The sequence below is a fragment of the Alligator mississippiensis genome, chromosome 1 (genome assembly GCF_030867095.1).
Source record: "Alligator mississippiensis isolate rAllMis1 chromosome 1, rAllMis1, whole genome shotgun sequence".
NCBI classification, from domain to species: Eukaryota; Metazoa; Chordata; order Crocodylia; family Alligatoridae; genus Alligator; species Alligator mississippiensis.
Genome location: NC_081824.1, coordinates 369,513,576 through 369,530,561, shown reverse-complemented (window position 1 = coordinate 369,530,561; position 16,986 = coordinate 369,513,576). Strand labels below are relative to the sequence as shown.

At 43.9% G+C, this 16,986-nt stretch overlaps 1 protein-coding gene across 1 annotated transcript in view; it reads left to right on the top strand.

Annotated features, from left to right (window-relative positions):
- Positions 1–16,986, top strand: part of GPC6 (glypican 6) — a 1,341,038-nt gene that overhangs the window by 397,170 nt on the left and 926,882 nt on the right. The window contains exon 2 of the mRNA XM_019486962.2: positions 13,957–14,115. Coding sequence (XP_019342507.1) covers positions 13,957–14,115 — 159 coding nt within the window. The remainder of the gene's footprint in view (positions 1–13,956; positions 14,116–16,986) is intronic.

The following is a 16,986-nucleotide window of genomic DNA, read 5'->3' as shown; positions in this document are numbered from 1 at the left end:
CTTGCAGCTACTTTTCCTCCCTTTTATATGTCAGCAAAGTAAAATAAAATCTGTCTTCCTTATGTACTGTTGGCACAGTGTAAAGAAAAAGGATAACTTGAGTTTATTAGGAGATTTAAAAACATTAAATTTGATAGCAATGAAAGCCAGTGCCGTTGGCAGTAAAACTCAGTATCACAGATAATTAGATCAGTGAGAACTTGAGAGGTCCAAGTTCAGTGAGCCAAATATTTGTGGGGGGGTTTTGTTGTTGTTTCTGTTTTGTTTTTAACTTGCATTTAGCGAACTTAAATGCCACCTAAATAGGAAAAAAATCAGGGCTGAATGCTCTCAGCTGAAAGTACTGTAACATATATTACTGCTATAGTTGTGCCAGAATTGGAACCATTTTTACAACTCACAGCAAAAAAGCTTTTGAATTTTTGTAATAAATCAAATTACCTGATTAACTGTAGTATGGTCCATCTCTGTTTCTTGGATTTATCTCCACTAGTTTAAGAAACTGCCATAGTCATCTCTGATATGATTACTTTTCCGAATATATATACAGGCCACCCTCACTAAATAAAATTTGTGGGTTCAGCATTTGCAATTTCAAATATTTGTGAATGCTGAGCCCGATTCTTAAATATACTTAAAGGAAGTCCTCTGGAGCTCCGCACTTGTTGCTTCTGGGCTCCCAGCGCTGCCAACGAAGCCATGCTCCCCCCGCTCCCTTCCCCCCGCCCCAGCCACTGGGGGCACTGAGTTCATGAACGCAGTGCCTTATTCGCAGATTTCACCTTTTGCAGGGGATGCAAGAATGTATCCCCCGCGAATGGCAAGGGTCACCTGTAAACAGAATCACCAATTAATCTCTAAAATTACTTGTGAAACTCCTCTGAACATTCACAATTTGTATTCTTCTGTGTCTGGGTGTGTGAGAGGTGTAGCAGGAGCATAGTTAGAACACTTTCAACCTTCTGCTCTGGGTATTTTAGGATGGCTGAGCAGTACATAATTGGCCATTCATGTTGGCTCTGATTTAGAGAAAAAACTTAGGGTATCCCTTACAAACCTAACCAGTGGGAGTAACAGTAGTAGAGTTCTGTTGGCATGTCTACATATGCTATTGGCATGCAGCAATAAACTCTGGTTTGTATCACTGTGGAGTTTATTGCTTCTGGGCACACTGTTTGAATGTGCACCCAGGGCTGGAGCATGTTGAGCAAGGTTGGAGCAGCCCCAGCTAGAATGAGGTCCAGGGGATCAGTTTGCCAGACCAGGGCTGCTCCCCTGTGCTCAATATGCTGTCAAGTGGCTGGTTGGGACACAAGGGTGCTCCAGTGTGGGGCTAACCAGCAGGTAGGCCCCTCCCCACTCCCACACTGAAGCACCTCATCATGACCCAGTTAGCCATATCAGTGTCTACACATGTGCTGCTGCAGAGTAAAATACTCTAGCAGGGTAGTACTTATATTTACAAGTGCTACTGTGCTGAGGAGTTGATTAGTTTTCTGTGCCTTAATAGGGCTCCATGTGCAGATGCAAGACATTTAATGTAGAACTAATTATCCCACTCCACAGTAAACATCTCATGTAGACACACCCTGTGATGACATATTTCCTTTACTCTCGGACCTCCATCATCATTACCTCAACAAAGAGTCCTCTTATACGAGGGACAGGCAATTATTTCAGCAGAAGAGGCATTTAATGGGGTTTAGTGAGCTTTCAAGGGCCACAAGGGTAGTCTCACCCCTTGACAGTTGCCCTGCCCCCTGGTCAACATCTTGGGACCAGAAGTCCTGCCCCTAACCCTCACCTTTGCCACCAGAAGTCCCTCTCCTTGGCCCTGACAAATATTCCTGACAAATACTCCTTTGGGGGCAGGAGTTTGCCATCTTAGCACCAGAAAAAAATAATCATACACTAAAAGTCAAGCACCTACTGTAACAAATTTTAATTTGACTACAAAAAATATTTCTCATGATTTGTGTTTGCATACTGTACATAGAGGTGATTGCATAATAACTCAAAAATAAAGTCTTATTCTTGTATTGTGTGTCTGTGTGTGCGCGATATGGAGTGTGGGGTGTGTGTGTATGGTGGGGTGTGGGGAGGTGTGTGAGGAAGAATGGAGGGTGTGGGGATCCCCCCCACACTCCTCACATAGCACACAGCCCCTGCAGGCAGAAGTAGAAGCAGCAAGCAGGGGCACTCAGGGTGCTTGTGACTGGTGCAGGCACTGGCACCTAGCAGCACACGGCTCCGGCCAGTGCCGCACATTGCAGTGAGAAGCTCAGCCTGCCCAGCCTGTCTGTGTCGTTAGGGCTCCCTGCTGCACACATGCAACTCCTGCACTCGCACACCACCAGAGGGAAGTTCCATGTGCTGGATCTGGCTGCCTCCCATGCCCCCTGACACTCAAATGGCTTGGGAGTACAGTAGTTGCACGTACATGGCACAGAGCCCCAGCAATAAAGGTGGCTCAGCCAAACTGCACTCCTCGCACCCATGTGAAGAGCTGGCTGGAGCTGTGTGCCACTAGGTGTCAGTACCTGTGCTGGGCATGAGCACCCTGCCCTGAGCACCTCCACCAGCTGCTGCTGCCTGCAGGGGCTGCACACCATTGGCGGGGAGGGTTCCCATACCCCCTACCTTCTCTCATGCCTACACCCTGCCCACCAGAGCTTCACATTGCTGCTGCCTCCTTGGGCATGGGATCCGTGCTGCTGCCAGCCTCAGCCCTATGCTCCATGCTCACCCAGCTGCAGCTCTCCCCTGCCTTGCCCCTCTCTCCACCCCTGTTGCTTCTCTACCTGCTGCCCAGAGCAAGCAAGACACTGGGGAAGCCAAGCAGGTTCTCCAGTAGCTGCAGCAGTGACAGCAGCAGCCTTGCCTGCAATCTGTGTGTTGGCCGGGCTGGGCCCTTTCACCCACGAGGGTGGGAGTGAAGTGAAATAAGGTATGTTGGTGGGGGTGGGGGAAGGGGAGGTGTATATGTGGGTGTCTCACTCCCACCCTCGTGCATACTATCAGACTGTTTCTTACCTTCTCTGTAGAGGAAAAAAATCTTTGTGGAGATATAAATATAAAACCACCTGAAAAACAAAAGAAGAAAAATACCCTGTTTGATACAGGTTTTATTTGTAATGGTGGGGTGGGGAAAGGTTCCCCAGCCTGTTCAACAAACATAGAATCTGCAGGGCCCATTTGGCCCCTATATCTGAAACCTGTGTATTGGGATGAGTGAATTAAACCTTTATCAAAACAAATTTCTGAAAGGCATTTCCCAATTGAATCAAGGATTGCAAGGTTTGGGAGGTGATGTATTCTGTAGATTTGCAGCTGAACAGCAAGTCAACAGAAATAGTGTGTACAAATGTCTCCTCCTTAAAGAATGAAAAGAAAATTAATTTATCTTTTGGAGGATAAATTATGACCCATAGACAGGGGAAAGGTATATTAATAGAATAATAATGTTTCCACAGAAGTCAGAGGTCAAGCACATTTTAGCTTATTAGACTATGCTTCAATGTCCAGGCATTTCTATTAAGACTATTAAAATACATGGGGCCCTTTTGTTCTCCCAGTAGAAAAGGCCTTCTGTAGTGATGTGGTTATGAGAGGAGGCTTGGGTATTTTCTTTCAAGTTGATCTTTAATCATAAAGGTCAAACGTTTACCATTAAAAAAAACTTGAAGGTCAAGGAACTCTTACATGCAGTTATTGATTTTTTTTTTTTTTTAAGACCTTGAACCTTGGCAAGTATCACAAGCTATACAGGGCAACTAGGCAAAGACAATAATAGAAAAGCTGGCGAAGCCCTCCTAAATATGAGAGGTTGTGTGTACTAACACAGGACCCAGATTTTCAGGGAATGGAAAAAATGGTGGAAATCTGAAATGGTTCCAGAGATACTTGTTATGATCTGAGGATTTTAAAAAAGGTGTGTTTTTTTTGTGGTCATTGTTTCAGTATAATAGTACCTAGATGACATTAGAGCTAAATACAGACAGTCAAAAACCCAGAGTCTGAATCAATTCAGTCTTTGTGAGTTAGTCCAAGCTGTGTAGATTGAACTGATAAGCAAGTGAACAGACATTCACTTCATAGTTTCAGAGTTGGCAGGGTCAGAAGGTACCTGATCAGATCATCAAGTCTGACCCCCTCCCATAGCAGGAAAAAGTACTGGGGTCAAATGACCCCAGCAAGGTGTTCATCTAACCTCCTCTTAAAGACCCCCAGGGTAGGAGCCAGCACCACTTTGCTTGGAAGTTGGTTCCAGATCCTAGCCACTCTGACTTAAGTAGCGCCTCCTGATGTCTAGTCTGAATCTACCCTCTGCCAGCTTGTGGTCGTTATTACTAGTCACTCCTGGTAGTGCTCAGGGGAACAGGGACTCCCCCAGTACCTGCTGGTCCCCTCTGACTAGTTTGTAACAGGCCACTAGACCCCCCCTCAGCCTTCTCTTGTGGAGGCTGAACAGATTCAGGTCCCTTAGCCTCTCCTCATAGGGCCTGCCCTGCTGCCCCCTGATCACATGGGTGGCCCTCCTCTGAACCCTCTCAATGCTGTCCACATCCCTCCTGAAGTGCAGCACCCAGAACTGGACGCAGTACTCCAACTGCGGCCTGACCAGTGCCGCATAGAGGGGGAGGATCACCCCCTTGGACCGACTCGATATTCATCTGTGGATGCATGAAAAGGTGTGGTTGTCCCTGCTGACCATGTCCCCACACTGTCGGCCCATGTTCATTTTGGCATCAATAATGACTCCACGATCCTTTTCTGCCTCTACACTGACAAGAAGGGAGTTCCCTAGCCTGTAGGTATGCTGCTGGTTCTTCCCCCCCCAGGTGCAGCACCTTGCACTTGTCAGTGTTGAAACCCATCCTGTTCTCACCTGCCCACCCCTGTAACCTGTCCAGGTCCAATTGCAGCTTATTCCTCCCTGCTAGCATGCCCAAATCCCCTCACATCTTAGTGTCATCAGCAAATTTGAATAGGGTGCTTTTACCCCCTCGTCCAAGTTGCTGATTAAGATGTTGAACAGCGCGGGTCCGAGGACTGAGCCCTGGGTGACCCCACTCCCCACATCCCTCCAGGTTGAAAATGACCCATCCACCACCACTCTCTGGGTGCAGCCCTCCAGCCACTTAGCAACCCATTTGGCTGTGTAGGTGTCAATGCCACAGTCCCCTAGTTTTTTAATGAGAATGGGGTGAGAGACAGTGTTGAAGGCCTTCCTGAAGTCCTGAAAGACTACGTCCACTGCTACCCCTGCATCTAAGGATTTTGTGACCTGGTCATAGAAGGTCACCAGGTTGGTCTGACAGGAGCTGCCTCTAATGAACCCATGTTGGTTGCCCCTAAGCATAACCTCCCCTGCTGGCCCCCCGCAGACATGCGCCAGGATAATTCTCTCAAAAAGCTTACCCAGGATCGAGGTAAGACTAACTGGCCTGTAGTTCCCTATGTCCTCCTTCCTCCCTTTTTTGAAAATGGGAACCACGTTGGCCCTTTTCCAGTCCTCGGACACCATAGCAGAGCACCACGAGTGCTTGTAGAACCATGCCAGGGGTCCCACAATGACCTCTGCTAATTCCCTCAGCACTCTGGGGTGGAGGTCGTCAGGACCAGCTGATTTAAATATGTCCAGTCTCTCCAGAAGTTTCCTGACTAGATTCTCACTGACCCTAGGCCTGGGTGTGCCTCCCCCAGGGCCTGAGGGGGTCCTGGCAGAAGGGCTGATCTGGTCCCTGTTCAGGAAAATGGAGGCAAAGAAATCGTTAAATAGGTTAGCCTTGTCATCTGGTGTGACAACCAGATTTCCTAGTATGTCTTGCAGAGGCGCCACGTTACCCGGTACCTTTTTTGCCCCCTATGTATTTAAAAAAGGACTTCTTGTTGTCCATGATTCAGGTAACTAGTCCCAGTTCCATCTCCGCCTTGGCCTTCCTGACTGCCAACCTGCAGCCCCGAGCAACCAAGGTATAGTCCTCCCTGGTGATGGCCCCTCCCTTCCATTGGGTGTACGCCTCCCTTTTAGCTAAGAGACATTCCCGTATGCTTTTGGTGAGCCATGGGGGCTTTTGTGCCCTCTTGCCCCCTTTGATCCTTGTTGGGATTACCTCCCTTTGGGCATGCAGGATCGTCTCCTTAAGGAATGACCACTCTTCTTGGACACCCGACTCCCCTCCCCTCCAGGACCTCAGTACTTCCCCTGATTCCAGAAATGCAGCTGTCTGCCTTCACTGGCCCAGGCCAGAAGCCAGGGGGTGCTAGAGCATTGTTTCCTGCTCAGCTAGAGCAGACAGCTTGAGCCAAAGCTATCCTACCCACCCTGCAGTGTGGGGGGGGAGGCAAAGAATTCTGGGATGCTGGGGGACTGTAAGTTAACTTGAATCTGGAGGGGATCTGGGACAGAAGGTCAATAAACTGATTTAGCCTAAATCAGTTAAACCTGGATGGCAGTAGTATCAGACTTATCTTTAACCAGTTTCAACAACCAGGAAAGCAGTTCAAGTGCTCTGAACTTCTATAGTGTTACAGATTTGAACTGATTTCCAATCACTTGTACCAGTTTGTGTGTAATTTCTGTCCTTAGCCTAGAGGTGCAGTTATTCTGAATAAGGGGAGAACATTTGCTAGAGAAGCATTTTTCCCCCAGGAAATATTGTTTCTAAAGCACTTCAGGGAAATGTTTTGGTTTCATAGGTGAGATTCCAATGAACTGCAGAAAACCCTGGACTTTCAAAGTCATCATTTAGAAATGTAGTCCTTCATGAGTCAATCCTAGGCACCAGCTGGTATAAGAATCTTAAAACCCTGGTGTGGCTCTAGCTTGACCTTGAAAACCCGAAAGTCCTGGCTAACTGAGATATGATTTTTTTCACACCAGCCCCTAACATGACAAAACCAGTCTCAGTCTCTGGGATCCTGAGAGAACATCTAGTTTGAGAAACACCATGCGTCAGGTATAGGATGTCACATCTTTAGATTATAGCGCAGACACATTCTGACTCACCCAAATAAATGCTGAATGATTGTTTATATCATATAATCTCTTGATCTGGCTATCATGCTGAAAATAATATTTAGAGGACATCCAAAATACAAAAACTTAGGCCATCAACAGGCATTCATTTGAAACAGTGGTAATTTTCTTCCCGGGGAGGGAGCAGTACAGCTGTTCATCCTGCAACTGTCCTCTTTCCTGCACATGGTGCCTTCCTCAGACTAGAGTGATCCTTCTCTGGGGATAGTGTGGGGAGCACTGGCTGCTCCAATCTTCCTGTTTCCAGGAGGACTGGAGCGTTGAAGCCATGCCCCTGCTTTTAACTCCACGAGGGGGAAGAAGTTAGACATCCCAAGAGAGTCCTGCTACACAAGAGAGATAATAAAATTACATGATGTTGAATCACAGCCTTACAGTTTGCTTTCCATAAAGCACTGGGCAAAATGTCAGTAATACACACCCAAGAGGTAGCTAAAATTTCTCCTCACAAAGCTGTGTTATCAAAAGCCAATTGTCTAACTCTGCTTGGAAAATAAAATGAACCTGAGTGTAGCAGTAGTGCTGCTGCTTCTAATAGTTTAGTTAGGAAGGCTCTAGGGACTCTAGTTTTTTCTTTCACAGCTGTGTAGTCTTGGTACGAACAGGTTTGCCTTGGCCTCGTCTTCTGTGACTTATTATTGAGGGCTGTCCAAGGACAGCAGGGTCAGGTCTTCTTGTAAATTAATGTTCCCTGTGGGACTCCTAATGAAGAGACTGTTAACTAATTATTGGTCTGTTTGGAAGGTACTCATTTTTTAATTGACCTCAAAGCACTCAAGGAACCAAAGGAATCTGAAGAAAGATGACTGGTGTCCAGGGCAAGAGAAATGCATCATTTTCTGTCATTGGGGAGGGTGAGTTGGTTTATTAGGGTAAGGTGGACGTGCAAGCTTGATAATGAGGTGCTCAGAATTTAGAAGGATCAATAATTGCACCTGGTCACCCTGCTTCTGTGTGACATATTCCCTCATTCATTTAGCTTGTTTTCTGTAAATATTACTTCAGTCTTCTCTGAGAAATATGATTTAAACTAATTCTGTTATAATCTGAGTTTTAGTTTAAGTAGGAAAGTTCAAATCTGCAATTTGAATGTCAGGTGCAATTTCACTGAGGTTGCTTGCAGGGCTGTAAATATCCCACAGAGAAGATAATTGTGAAGTCAGAAGAAGCCTCAAGACTGTTAGTTAGGAAACATTTTTGGTCCAACAAAAATGATATTTTACTTTTTACCCTGTGAATGCTGGCTAAAATGATGATGAACTCAATATTTCTTGCTTATCTTTAAGTACTTGGTAATTTAATGAATAACAAGTTATATTTTTAATTCTCTGCTATTTTGTAGGATTCGCTAAGAATCATAAGCCAGATTCTTAACTGGGCCAAGTATTGTCTTTTGGAGAAAAGTAATAACTATGTAACATTGGACATTAGAAAGAACTTCACAGTAAGGGTTGCCAGAATATGGAACGGGCTTCCATGGGAGGTGGTGCTCTCCCCTACCAAGAGGAGACTGCACAAGCACCTGGCTGGGGTCATAAGACCACAGCGCTCTTTCCTGCCCAGGGCAGGGGGTCAGACTCGATGACCAACTGACTGACCCTAACACCTATGAATCTATAAAATATGTTTTTATCATAATAAAGATATGCACTTCATTTAGCAATTACAGTGTTTTAAAATAAAGCCGAGAACACTGAAGGAACTTCTGTTTAGAAAACGTTCATTGTTAGACTCCAATATAGAAAATACCTTTGTTTTGCAATAAGTGGAAAGAGGGTTATTTAATGCGATTTAAAAATCAATTTCTTAGGTATTTCTAAAAATGTATTAGATTAGATTGAAAATCTAATTGAGAAACAAGCCTGTACCCCCTTATAAATGTAATCTGCTATGAACCGATTAAAAGTTTCTACTCGTAGACAGTCATCCTTGAAGAAGGGCTCTTTGTGCCCAAAAGGTTGTCTAATACCTGTCCCAACTACACATTTGGCCCAATAAAAGATATTACAAAATGTACCTTGCTTCAGAGCCCTTAGAGCACTGGTTTTCAACTTTTTTGACTTTAGACACCCCTGGGGAGACTCAAGGCACCCCTCAAACTAGGCCAGCTATTAAATCTCACTCTCTCTCTTTTTTACTAAAAAAACAAACAAACAAACAAACAAAAAAACCCCAAGCCAACCCCAATAAATTTGTTTTTCTATTGCAAAGAGCCCAGAAAGATCACAGCTCTGGATTTCTATTTGAAATCTCTGGGGTTATCTTGTGAATCATGTTTGTAAACCTAACAGTGCTAACACTATGTAGCATCCCATGGCACCATTGTAAGGACCTTGGGGCACCCCAGGACAATATGGCAGCCTGGTTGAAAATCCATGCCTTAGAGACAGAGTTTGAAAGCCAATATAACATGAGTGCATTAACATGCATTTGCAACTTGAGCTACAGAGGGGAGCATACATTAACTGAGTATTTCTGTTAGCAGCAATCAGACGTAAAATACCTGTACATGGAGCAAAATACATTACAGAGTTTGTTATTGTTTTTTATTTCGGCAATTTTTGCCTTAATCATATCTCAAAGAATTATTGCCCCTGGAATTTAGAGCATAACCTATAAAAATCTGACCTCCTTTAAATGGTTTATATTATCATACTCTCACTTATGATATGATAAGTAGCTCCATGGTCAGCCCTTTGTGAAAATCATGGGCAGAGATTTTTAAGACTAATTTTATTTTCCATAAAGATTCACTGTATGTTCAGACTGTACCCTTTGCAAATAGCTACCATACTCAAACAGTTCATGGCAGGTAGAAGCAGTTACTCAATTTAAGAGTTTTAAATTGTAATTTTTTTAAAGCTCTCATGAGCTTTTATAATGTTATAGCACTTTGTGGGGACACCAAAATGCTGTACACCCAAGTATAAACCCAAGTGCCTTATAAATTCTTTTATTACAAAAACCCTATACAAGCAAGATTACCAAATTTAACTGTAAAATTTGCCAATTTGGAGCAAGTGAAGACAGGTGTGAGATTACAGCTATAATAAAACTGAAATTGAACACTAAGATCTAAATTTGTAACTGGCAATTGATTTGATTTATAAAACATAGACCACAAAAGGAGATAGATGTAAGTCAGCATCTTCAGTTGGAAACACAGTGGTTTGATGAGTTGTGGTAGGTCAGGGGGAACTGCTGAATTACTTGTTTAAGTCTGGCTTAGAGCTTGTGCAGCATAACTATATATTTTTGTCAAGTTTATCTATGGAGACACCATTTGCAACAAGGAAAAAACTAGTTGGTCCTAGCAGATGCTACCTATGCCATATAATCTTTGGTAAAATGAACAAAAGAATGTAAAACGCATGGAGTTTCCCAGGACAAGAAGTGGTATATTATTTGTGAACATAACTGAAGCCTGTAAAATACTTAAGGTGTTTAAATGCACAGATCAGTAATTAAACTGTTTTTAAGATACTAGAACACTGCATTGCAAAACTCAAATGGTAAATAAACCTGATAAGGAAATAAAGGAAGAGCAATAAAAATATTGTCTCCAGAGTTCCTTCCAATCTGAGCAGTCTTAATGTCACTGATGGGGAAAACTTGCATAGAATAAGGAAGACACTGAACTTAATTAATAAAGACTACTTAGTTTTATAAGAAAAAATCCCCAAGTAGCCATGGCAGCTTTTGTTTGCCATGGATTGACTGATAAACAATTTCAAAGCAGAAGTCTAGAGACTTTTTGTTTGAAATACTGTATGGCTCTCAGACTTTGGAATAGAGGCCTGACATTTGGCAAGGCAATAGACTTTGTGTCAGGAATGTACCTTTTGTCATCCATATAAAAATCTGCCTAAATAGAGCCACATGATAAGCTTTTTAGAAATCGAATTTCTGAAGCCAGTGACTATCAGTCTTGTGTTCAGGACACAAGAAGTGAAACAGGTCATCACATGAAAATATATACTTAAAAGGGGAGAAAGAGAGTTGCAAAAATAAATAAATAAATGCACAGGAATGGTTTTTGTTGTAACCAAGTATTTAAAGTGTGCTTTAAAGTAATTTGGGATGTAAATGTAGCTGGAAAGAGAAACTAGATCCATAATGAGAAGGGGAAAATAAAGAATGCAACACAAAGGAGAAGTAAACTACCACTAACTAGAAATGAAAATGTTTACTACTGCAAAGCAAAAAACCATTGGGTACATAAGGGCAAGGAATGTATAGGCAAGGGGTATTTTCTTGTAAAACTTTTAGTGGTTTTTTGTGGTTTGAGAAAGATGCCTAGTGATTTTTTTTCTTTCCTTCTTGTTTGTTATCTAATCATTTCAAATGGGCAAATCTATTTATACTAATTTTAAAGGTACCTAGTTTTCAGTCAGAATTTTTTTCTGACCTTTAATTAACAAGTAAGAATGTTCTAAAACCACTTTTTCTGATTTGTGTTTTGTACAGTGCCTAACACAATGGCATTCTCGTGTGCATGACTATGCAAGGCCCCAAGACATTAGTCTAATACCGGTAATAATTAAAGCAATAACAAAATGGCCCTTCGAAAGATGAATTGCTGTGCATTTTTATAAAGTTTTGAGATCTCTGAAAAAAAGTCCACAGCAGCATAGGTGAAATATCACAGAGGAACAAATTCAGTTATTGATGGTTTGGGAAAATTATTATGCTTTACCACAAAAATATTCCTTTTATTTAATGGAAGGTGTGCGCGCCGGGTCTGACCCCGGGTCGCTTACGTCGCTCTGCACGCGGGCTGTGGCCAGCAGCCCGGGCAGGCCGGGTCGGAGAGGGCGGGCGCCGAGCTAGAATTAGGCACAGACATGTAACGGTTGATTTTAAGATTATTTTACTTACACCGAGATGGTCGTGGTGTAGGCTGAGAACTTGCTTGAGTTGCGGTTACAACAAAAAACACGAACACACGTGGAGGTTGCAAGGCTCCACGCAGACAGAACACGACAAACTCCGGATGTCCAGGACAAGCGCGCATTAAACTCATCGTTACGTCCTATAGTAGGCTCCGTTCGAGGACGGGAAGAGGTGGGTGGTGGATCAGGCCGCCAAACTCCTCTGAGCGACACACAGGGTTTCTATTACCCTGCCGCGCGCACCCAGAGTCCCCACGAGATGGATGCGGAGTCCTCTTCGGCTTGGGCGGAAACTGCTCAAGCCTCTTATATGGCTAGCAGGCCAATCGCTAGTCGCCACGTGTGAATAATTTAGAACTAGCCAATTGCGGGGCACAAATTTGCATACGACGAGCGGGAAATCTTTGCACCGTGCATTTCTGTGCTACAAAGGAAATGCACCCTGCAAAGTTCCCTGCAAAGTGGCGGGAAAACTTCTTTGCACGCGGGTTCTCTGCGCAGCAGAACTCCTCCGTACAACGAAGTTGTAAACCCACGGGGATAATTCTTAGTGCCGAAGCACACACAAAAAAAATCAGACCTTTGGGTCATGACAGAAGAAAGTAAGGGCATATTAAGGACAGCATTCATTCTAAGCAGGTATAAGTCTTTTTTTTTTCCTTTTATATTTTTATTGCAGATAATACAAGGTCTTGATATGTGAACTCTCTGGGCACTTTGAAATTTCAGGGCCCGATTCTCATTTATGCAAAATAAGAGCAGATTAAATTATTAATACATTACATATAAACTCAGTTTGTATCCTCAAAAGTGATGCCAGGTGGCCTGGGCATAAATAAGAATCAGGCCCCCAATATTTATTTAACCCTTGGGTTTTGTACATCATTTTATTTGCACTGATTTGCAGGACCTAGTATACAGGAAGCTAAATGTTTTAAATACTTTAAAAGTAACTTTAATCACAGGAGCATGCTATTTATTTCATTTCTCCAGAGGAATAGTGGAATTTCTTTTCTTTGAACAGCCCAAGCTAAACATTTTTGACACCATAGCACAGTGTCAATTGGAAATTCGCATTTCATGTAATAACAGACCATTTTAATTTCATGAGCTAAGGAATTGGCTTCCACTCGCAAATTGCACGAAGAAAGCAATATTGTCAGAAATGGCACAATGCATCAAAAGACAACTCTATTGAATTAAATAAGAGGCTTTCATTACCTTTTACACTGTGTTTTCATATAACAGAAGCATTAATTAAACCCTTCATTGCATTCTTCCATTCACTGGAGCATTTGCTGTTTGACAAGAAATGTTGTCCAAGAAAACATGTGGCATCCAAACATTCCTATTAAAGTACACTTATTCAAGCAGAAAGGAGTGGAGGAGATGGAAAGGGGTGGATTTGCTACACCTGGGAAAATATATAGGCAGAAAAAAACTTGAAGAAAACACCAACTTTCTCCCCTTTCTCCTCTGCTCAACTATTCTGCCTAATAGAGTATTGTTGGGCTCTCAAAATATATAGTCTTCTTATTTAAGATTTTGCTAGAGAGAAAGGAATGACAGCTAATTACTGGACCTGTTACCAGCTATATTGCTCAGGACATTTCAAATTCAAGCAAAGATCAGGCAACTGTCTTCAACATGTTTCATCTACTTGCATTTGCAGAGAGGGAACCTCCAGTTGGGAATCAGCTTAACATTAGAAGAGATTCATCCTTTGAAATACAGTTCAACCAAATGGCACTGCAAAGGAAAAGTGCTCAGTACTGCAGGAAATACAGGGTAGGGGTCAAGCTATACATACTAATACAAAGTATTCCCAAGTGCAGACTCTGGAATCTGGAAAGTGGTGCAGGAGGAGAAAATCGTGTGTATATCATTTCAGTTAAGCATGCACTCATCAGATAAACAAGAAGAAATACATTTCAGGGAAAAAAATATGTATATTAAATTAATGCAAACCCATGGTTTATTTCCATTTGTAAATCTACAATGTCCTCTTCTTTATTATTCCAGGAGAACATTTGCGAATCTGCCCTCAGGAATATACATGCTGCACATCAGAAATGGAGGACAAGTTGAGCCAGCAGAGCAAACTGGAATTTGAAAACTTGGTGGAAGAGACAAGTCATTTTGTGCGCACGACCTTTGTGTCCCGGCACAAGAAGTTTGATGGTAGGTGTGATTATTATTTGCATACTCTTGAGAAGTTATTTCAATTCTGTTTCAGTGTGAGGGTCATTCTCATGCACTCCAAAACTCAACAAAGGAAAGAAAAGGTTAATCCTGCATAGGGCGGTATATAATTTTTGGCTTCTAATTTTTAGGTTTTCAATTATACTTGTTGCAAGATTAACTGTAATTTTTATTTTTTCTTATGGTAAAGCTCTGTTTATAGCCTGTAGCCTGGCTTCCTCCATATGCCAATGCTTTCCATGTGAAGTACAGTTGTCTCTCAGAAGGGTTTCCTGTTCTTGACCTCTTGAGGGCTAGTGGGCACTGTCCAGTGTAGTCTGCTCAGTTTTTCTCCTTGATGCACTCATTTAGAAGCTACTACCTTGCTCCCAGCCCTGTTTTCTCTTTAGTTGTCCCCCAGAATCAACTGATGTATATCTAATAGCACCCCCTCCCCAAAACAGGGGCAGGAGGGCTAACTGTTGCTCTGTGGGCATTAAGCCCAAGTTAACCCTCTGTGTCAAATTTGCCTGTTCTTGATCACCCATGTCTTAGTTACAGATGAGAAGGATTCCTCTACAAAATTTTTGTGTGGTACTCAAATGCTTTATTTCTGCAAAAATTGAGAGAGACAGATTTAGATTATTTTTCTTTCTGTTCACTGGTGTGATTTCTCCTTCCTCCAGCATAAGATGGTTTGGAAAGGGATTAGACATTTTCTTTAACAAGTCATTTTCCTTAGAAATGAATATAAAGTGATTTTTTTCCTCCCCCTGTTGAAAATGTATGGCACTGGTTGTTAAATAAACCTTTCTCATTATACATTGGAGGATAGCAAATATTAAAATGACTTCTTGTTCATTCTTGTTCACTCTCAGATTTATGTATGTGTTCAAATGAAATATAGATATATTTTGAATGACTGAATGATCTACTTATTCCTAAATGTGAAAAATGTTCACCTTGCTTGTAACACAATGTGATATAGACCCAGAGGCTGCATCCAGATGAGTGTGGCCATGTGGTATATTGCACTACAGACACCTCTATGGCATCACATACTGCACATTCAGCCGTTCGCCACACTGCAAGGTAGAAGCGCAGGGTGGCGCAGGGGCCGTGGTGGCTGACTGCAGGACAGCCTATATTTTTCAAAACGTAAGACCGTAGGGTCTGATAAATTGGGATTGGGACCCTAGGGTTTTGATAAATTGGGATTGGGGTGTAAAGGGGTGCTTCCTAGGGTGGCTAGGAGCAGTGATGAAAGGTACTTTTGGGGGTGCTACTGCCCCAGGAAGGAAACCCAGCTAATGGGAACCTAATCTGGCTCCCTACTTTGTTCCCTCCACCCCTCTGTCTAGACCCCATGCCAGGACCCATCTATACTGGCACAGAAGGGATTTGGTGAGGCACAGAAGGGAATTGGTGAGTACTTATTCACCAAGGCACCCCTGGGGGGTTACAAGAAACAATGGCCACAAGCTAACAGAGAGCAGATTTAGATTGGACATTAGGAGGAACTTCTTCACAGTTCGAGCGGCCAAGGTCTGGAACGGGCTCCCAAGGGAGGTGGTGCTCTCCCTTACCCTGGGGGTTTTCAAGAGGAGGTTAGATGAGTATCTAGCTGGGGTCGTCTAGACCCAGCGCTCTTTCCTGCTTATGCAGGGGGTCAGACTCGATGATCTATTGAGGTCCCTTCCGACCCTAACATCTATGAAGCTATGAATCTATGAATACCCTGCAACCTGGCTAGCTGGCATATGCTCTGCAGGCTGTTTCTACAGGATTGCACCCCTAGGGTTAGGAAGGTCACACCGCTGGGGTTGGGAGGTGGAGTTGGCTTGGTGCCAGTACCTGCTTTACCTTCACCTTCCCCCAGGCAGTAGAGTTCAGGGGCTGAAAAATGTATCTACACAGAAAAAGAGGGTGATGGAGGAGATACTGCATTCTGGAATGCTGGAGGATTGCAACTTGGGTGGCTCATCTATGGGGAGTGGCCACATTTTGATAGAATATGAGCTGCCCTGAAGTGCTGTAATTTTAAGCTATGTAAGGTATTATTAAAACTAGTTTCAAGGGGTGCACTGATAGATTTTGAGGGGCCGATACCAATAGCCAATTTTTAAGGAGGCATATCGGCTGATACCAGTCCGATTTTCAATACAGCTGTGTGCAGCTGGTAAGTCTGTTGTGGTGGAAGGGGAGGTGGGAAGGAGCGGGACATGAGGATGAGGGAAGGAGTCAGGTAGGGGCAGACTGCCCAGCCAGTGTTCCTCCAGATCTGCATGGGGTGGAGCGGGCAGGCTGCAGCTGCAGGCTGCAGCTGCAGGCTGCAGCTGCAGGCTGGAGTTGGGGCTGTAGTGGACTCTTCTTGGTGGGAGCTGGGCTCAGGGCAGGCAGTGGTGATGCTGGGAGGTGGGGATATGGCAAAATTTGGGGTGGCTGCAGCCCTCCCACATAGTCCCCTTCCGGCACCAAAACCACTGTTGCCTGCCCCAAGCCTAGCCCCTGCCAAGAAGAGCCCAGCTGCAGCCCAACTGCCCCACCCCACACAGATCTGGGGGCACATGCCCCCCCCCGGGCCCTCCTGGGGCACACACAGCAGCAAGAGCCGCTTCCCCACCCCTACCCACAGGACAAGCCGTGGCTCTATCCCATGCCCCACTGTGGCTGGGCAGCATCTGCCCCTGTCCCACTCCCTTGCTCTTTCACCATGGGGGAAGTTGATCTGTTCCCCCATGCCCCTTCCCTCCCTCCTCCCCTTCCACCAGCTGTACACCACTCTCCATGCTACTGTACTGTGCTTCTTGCTGCCTATGTGCTGCACTGCAGCTGCATGCACACACAGGCATTTATTGGCGAAATCATCAG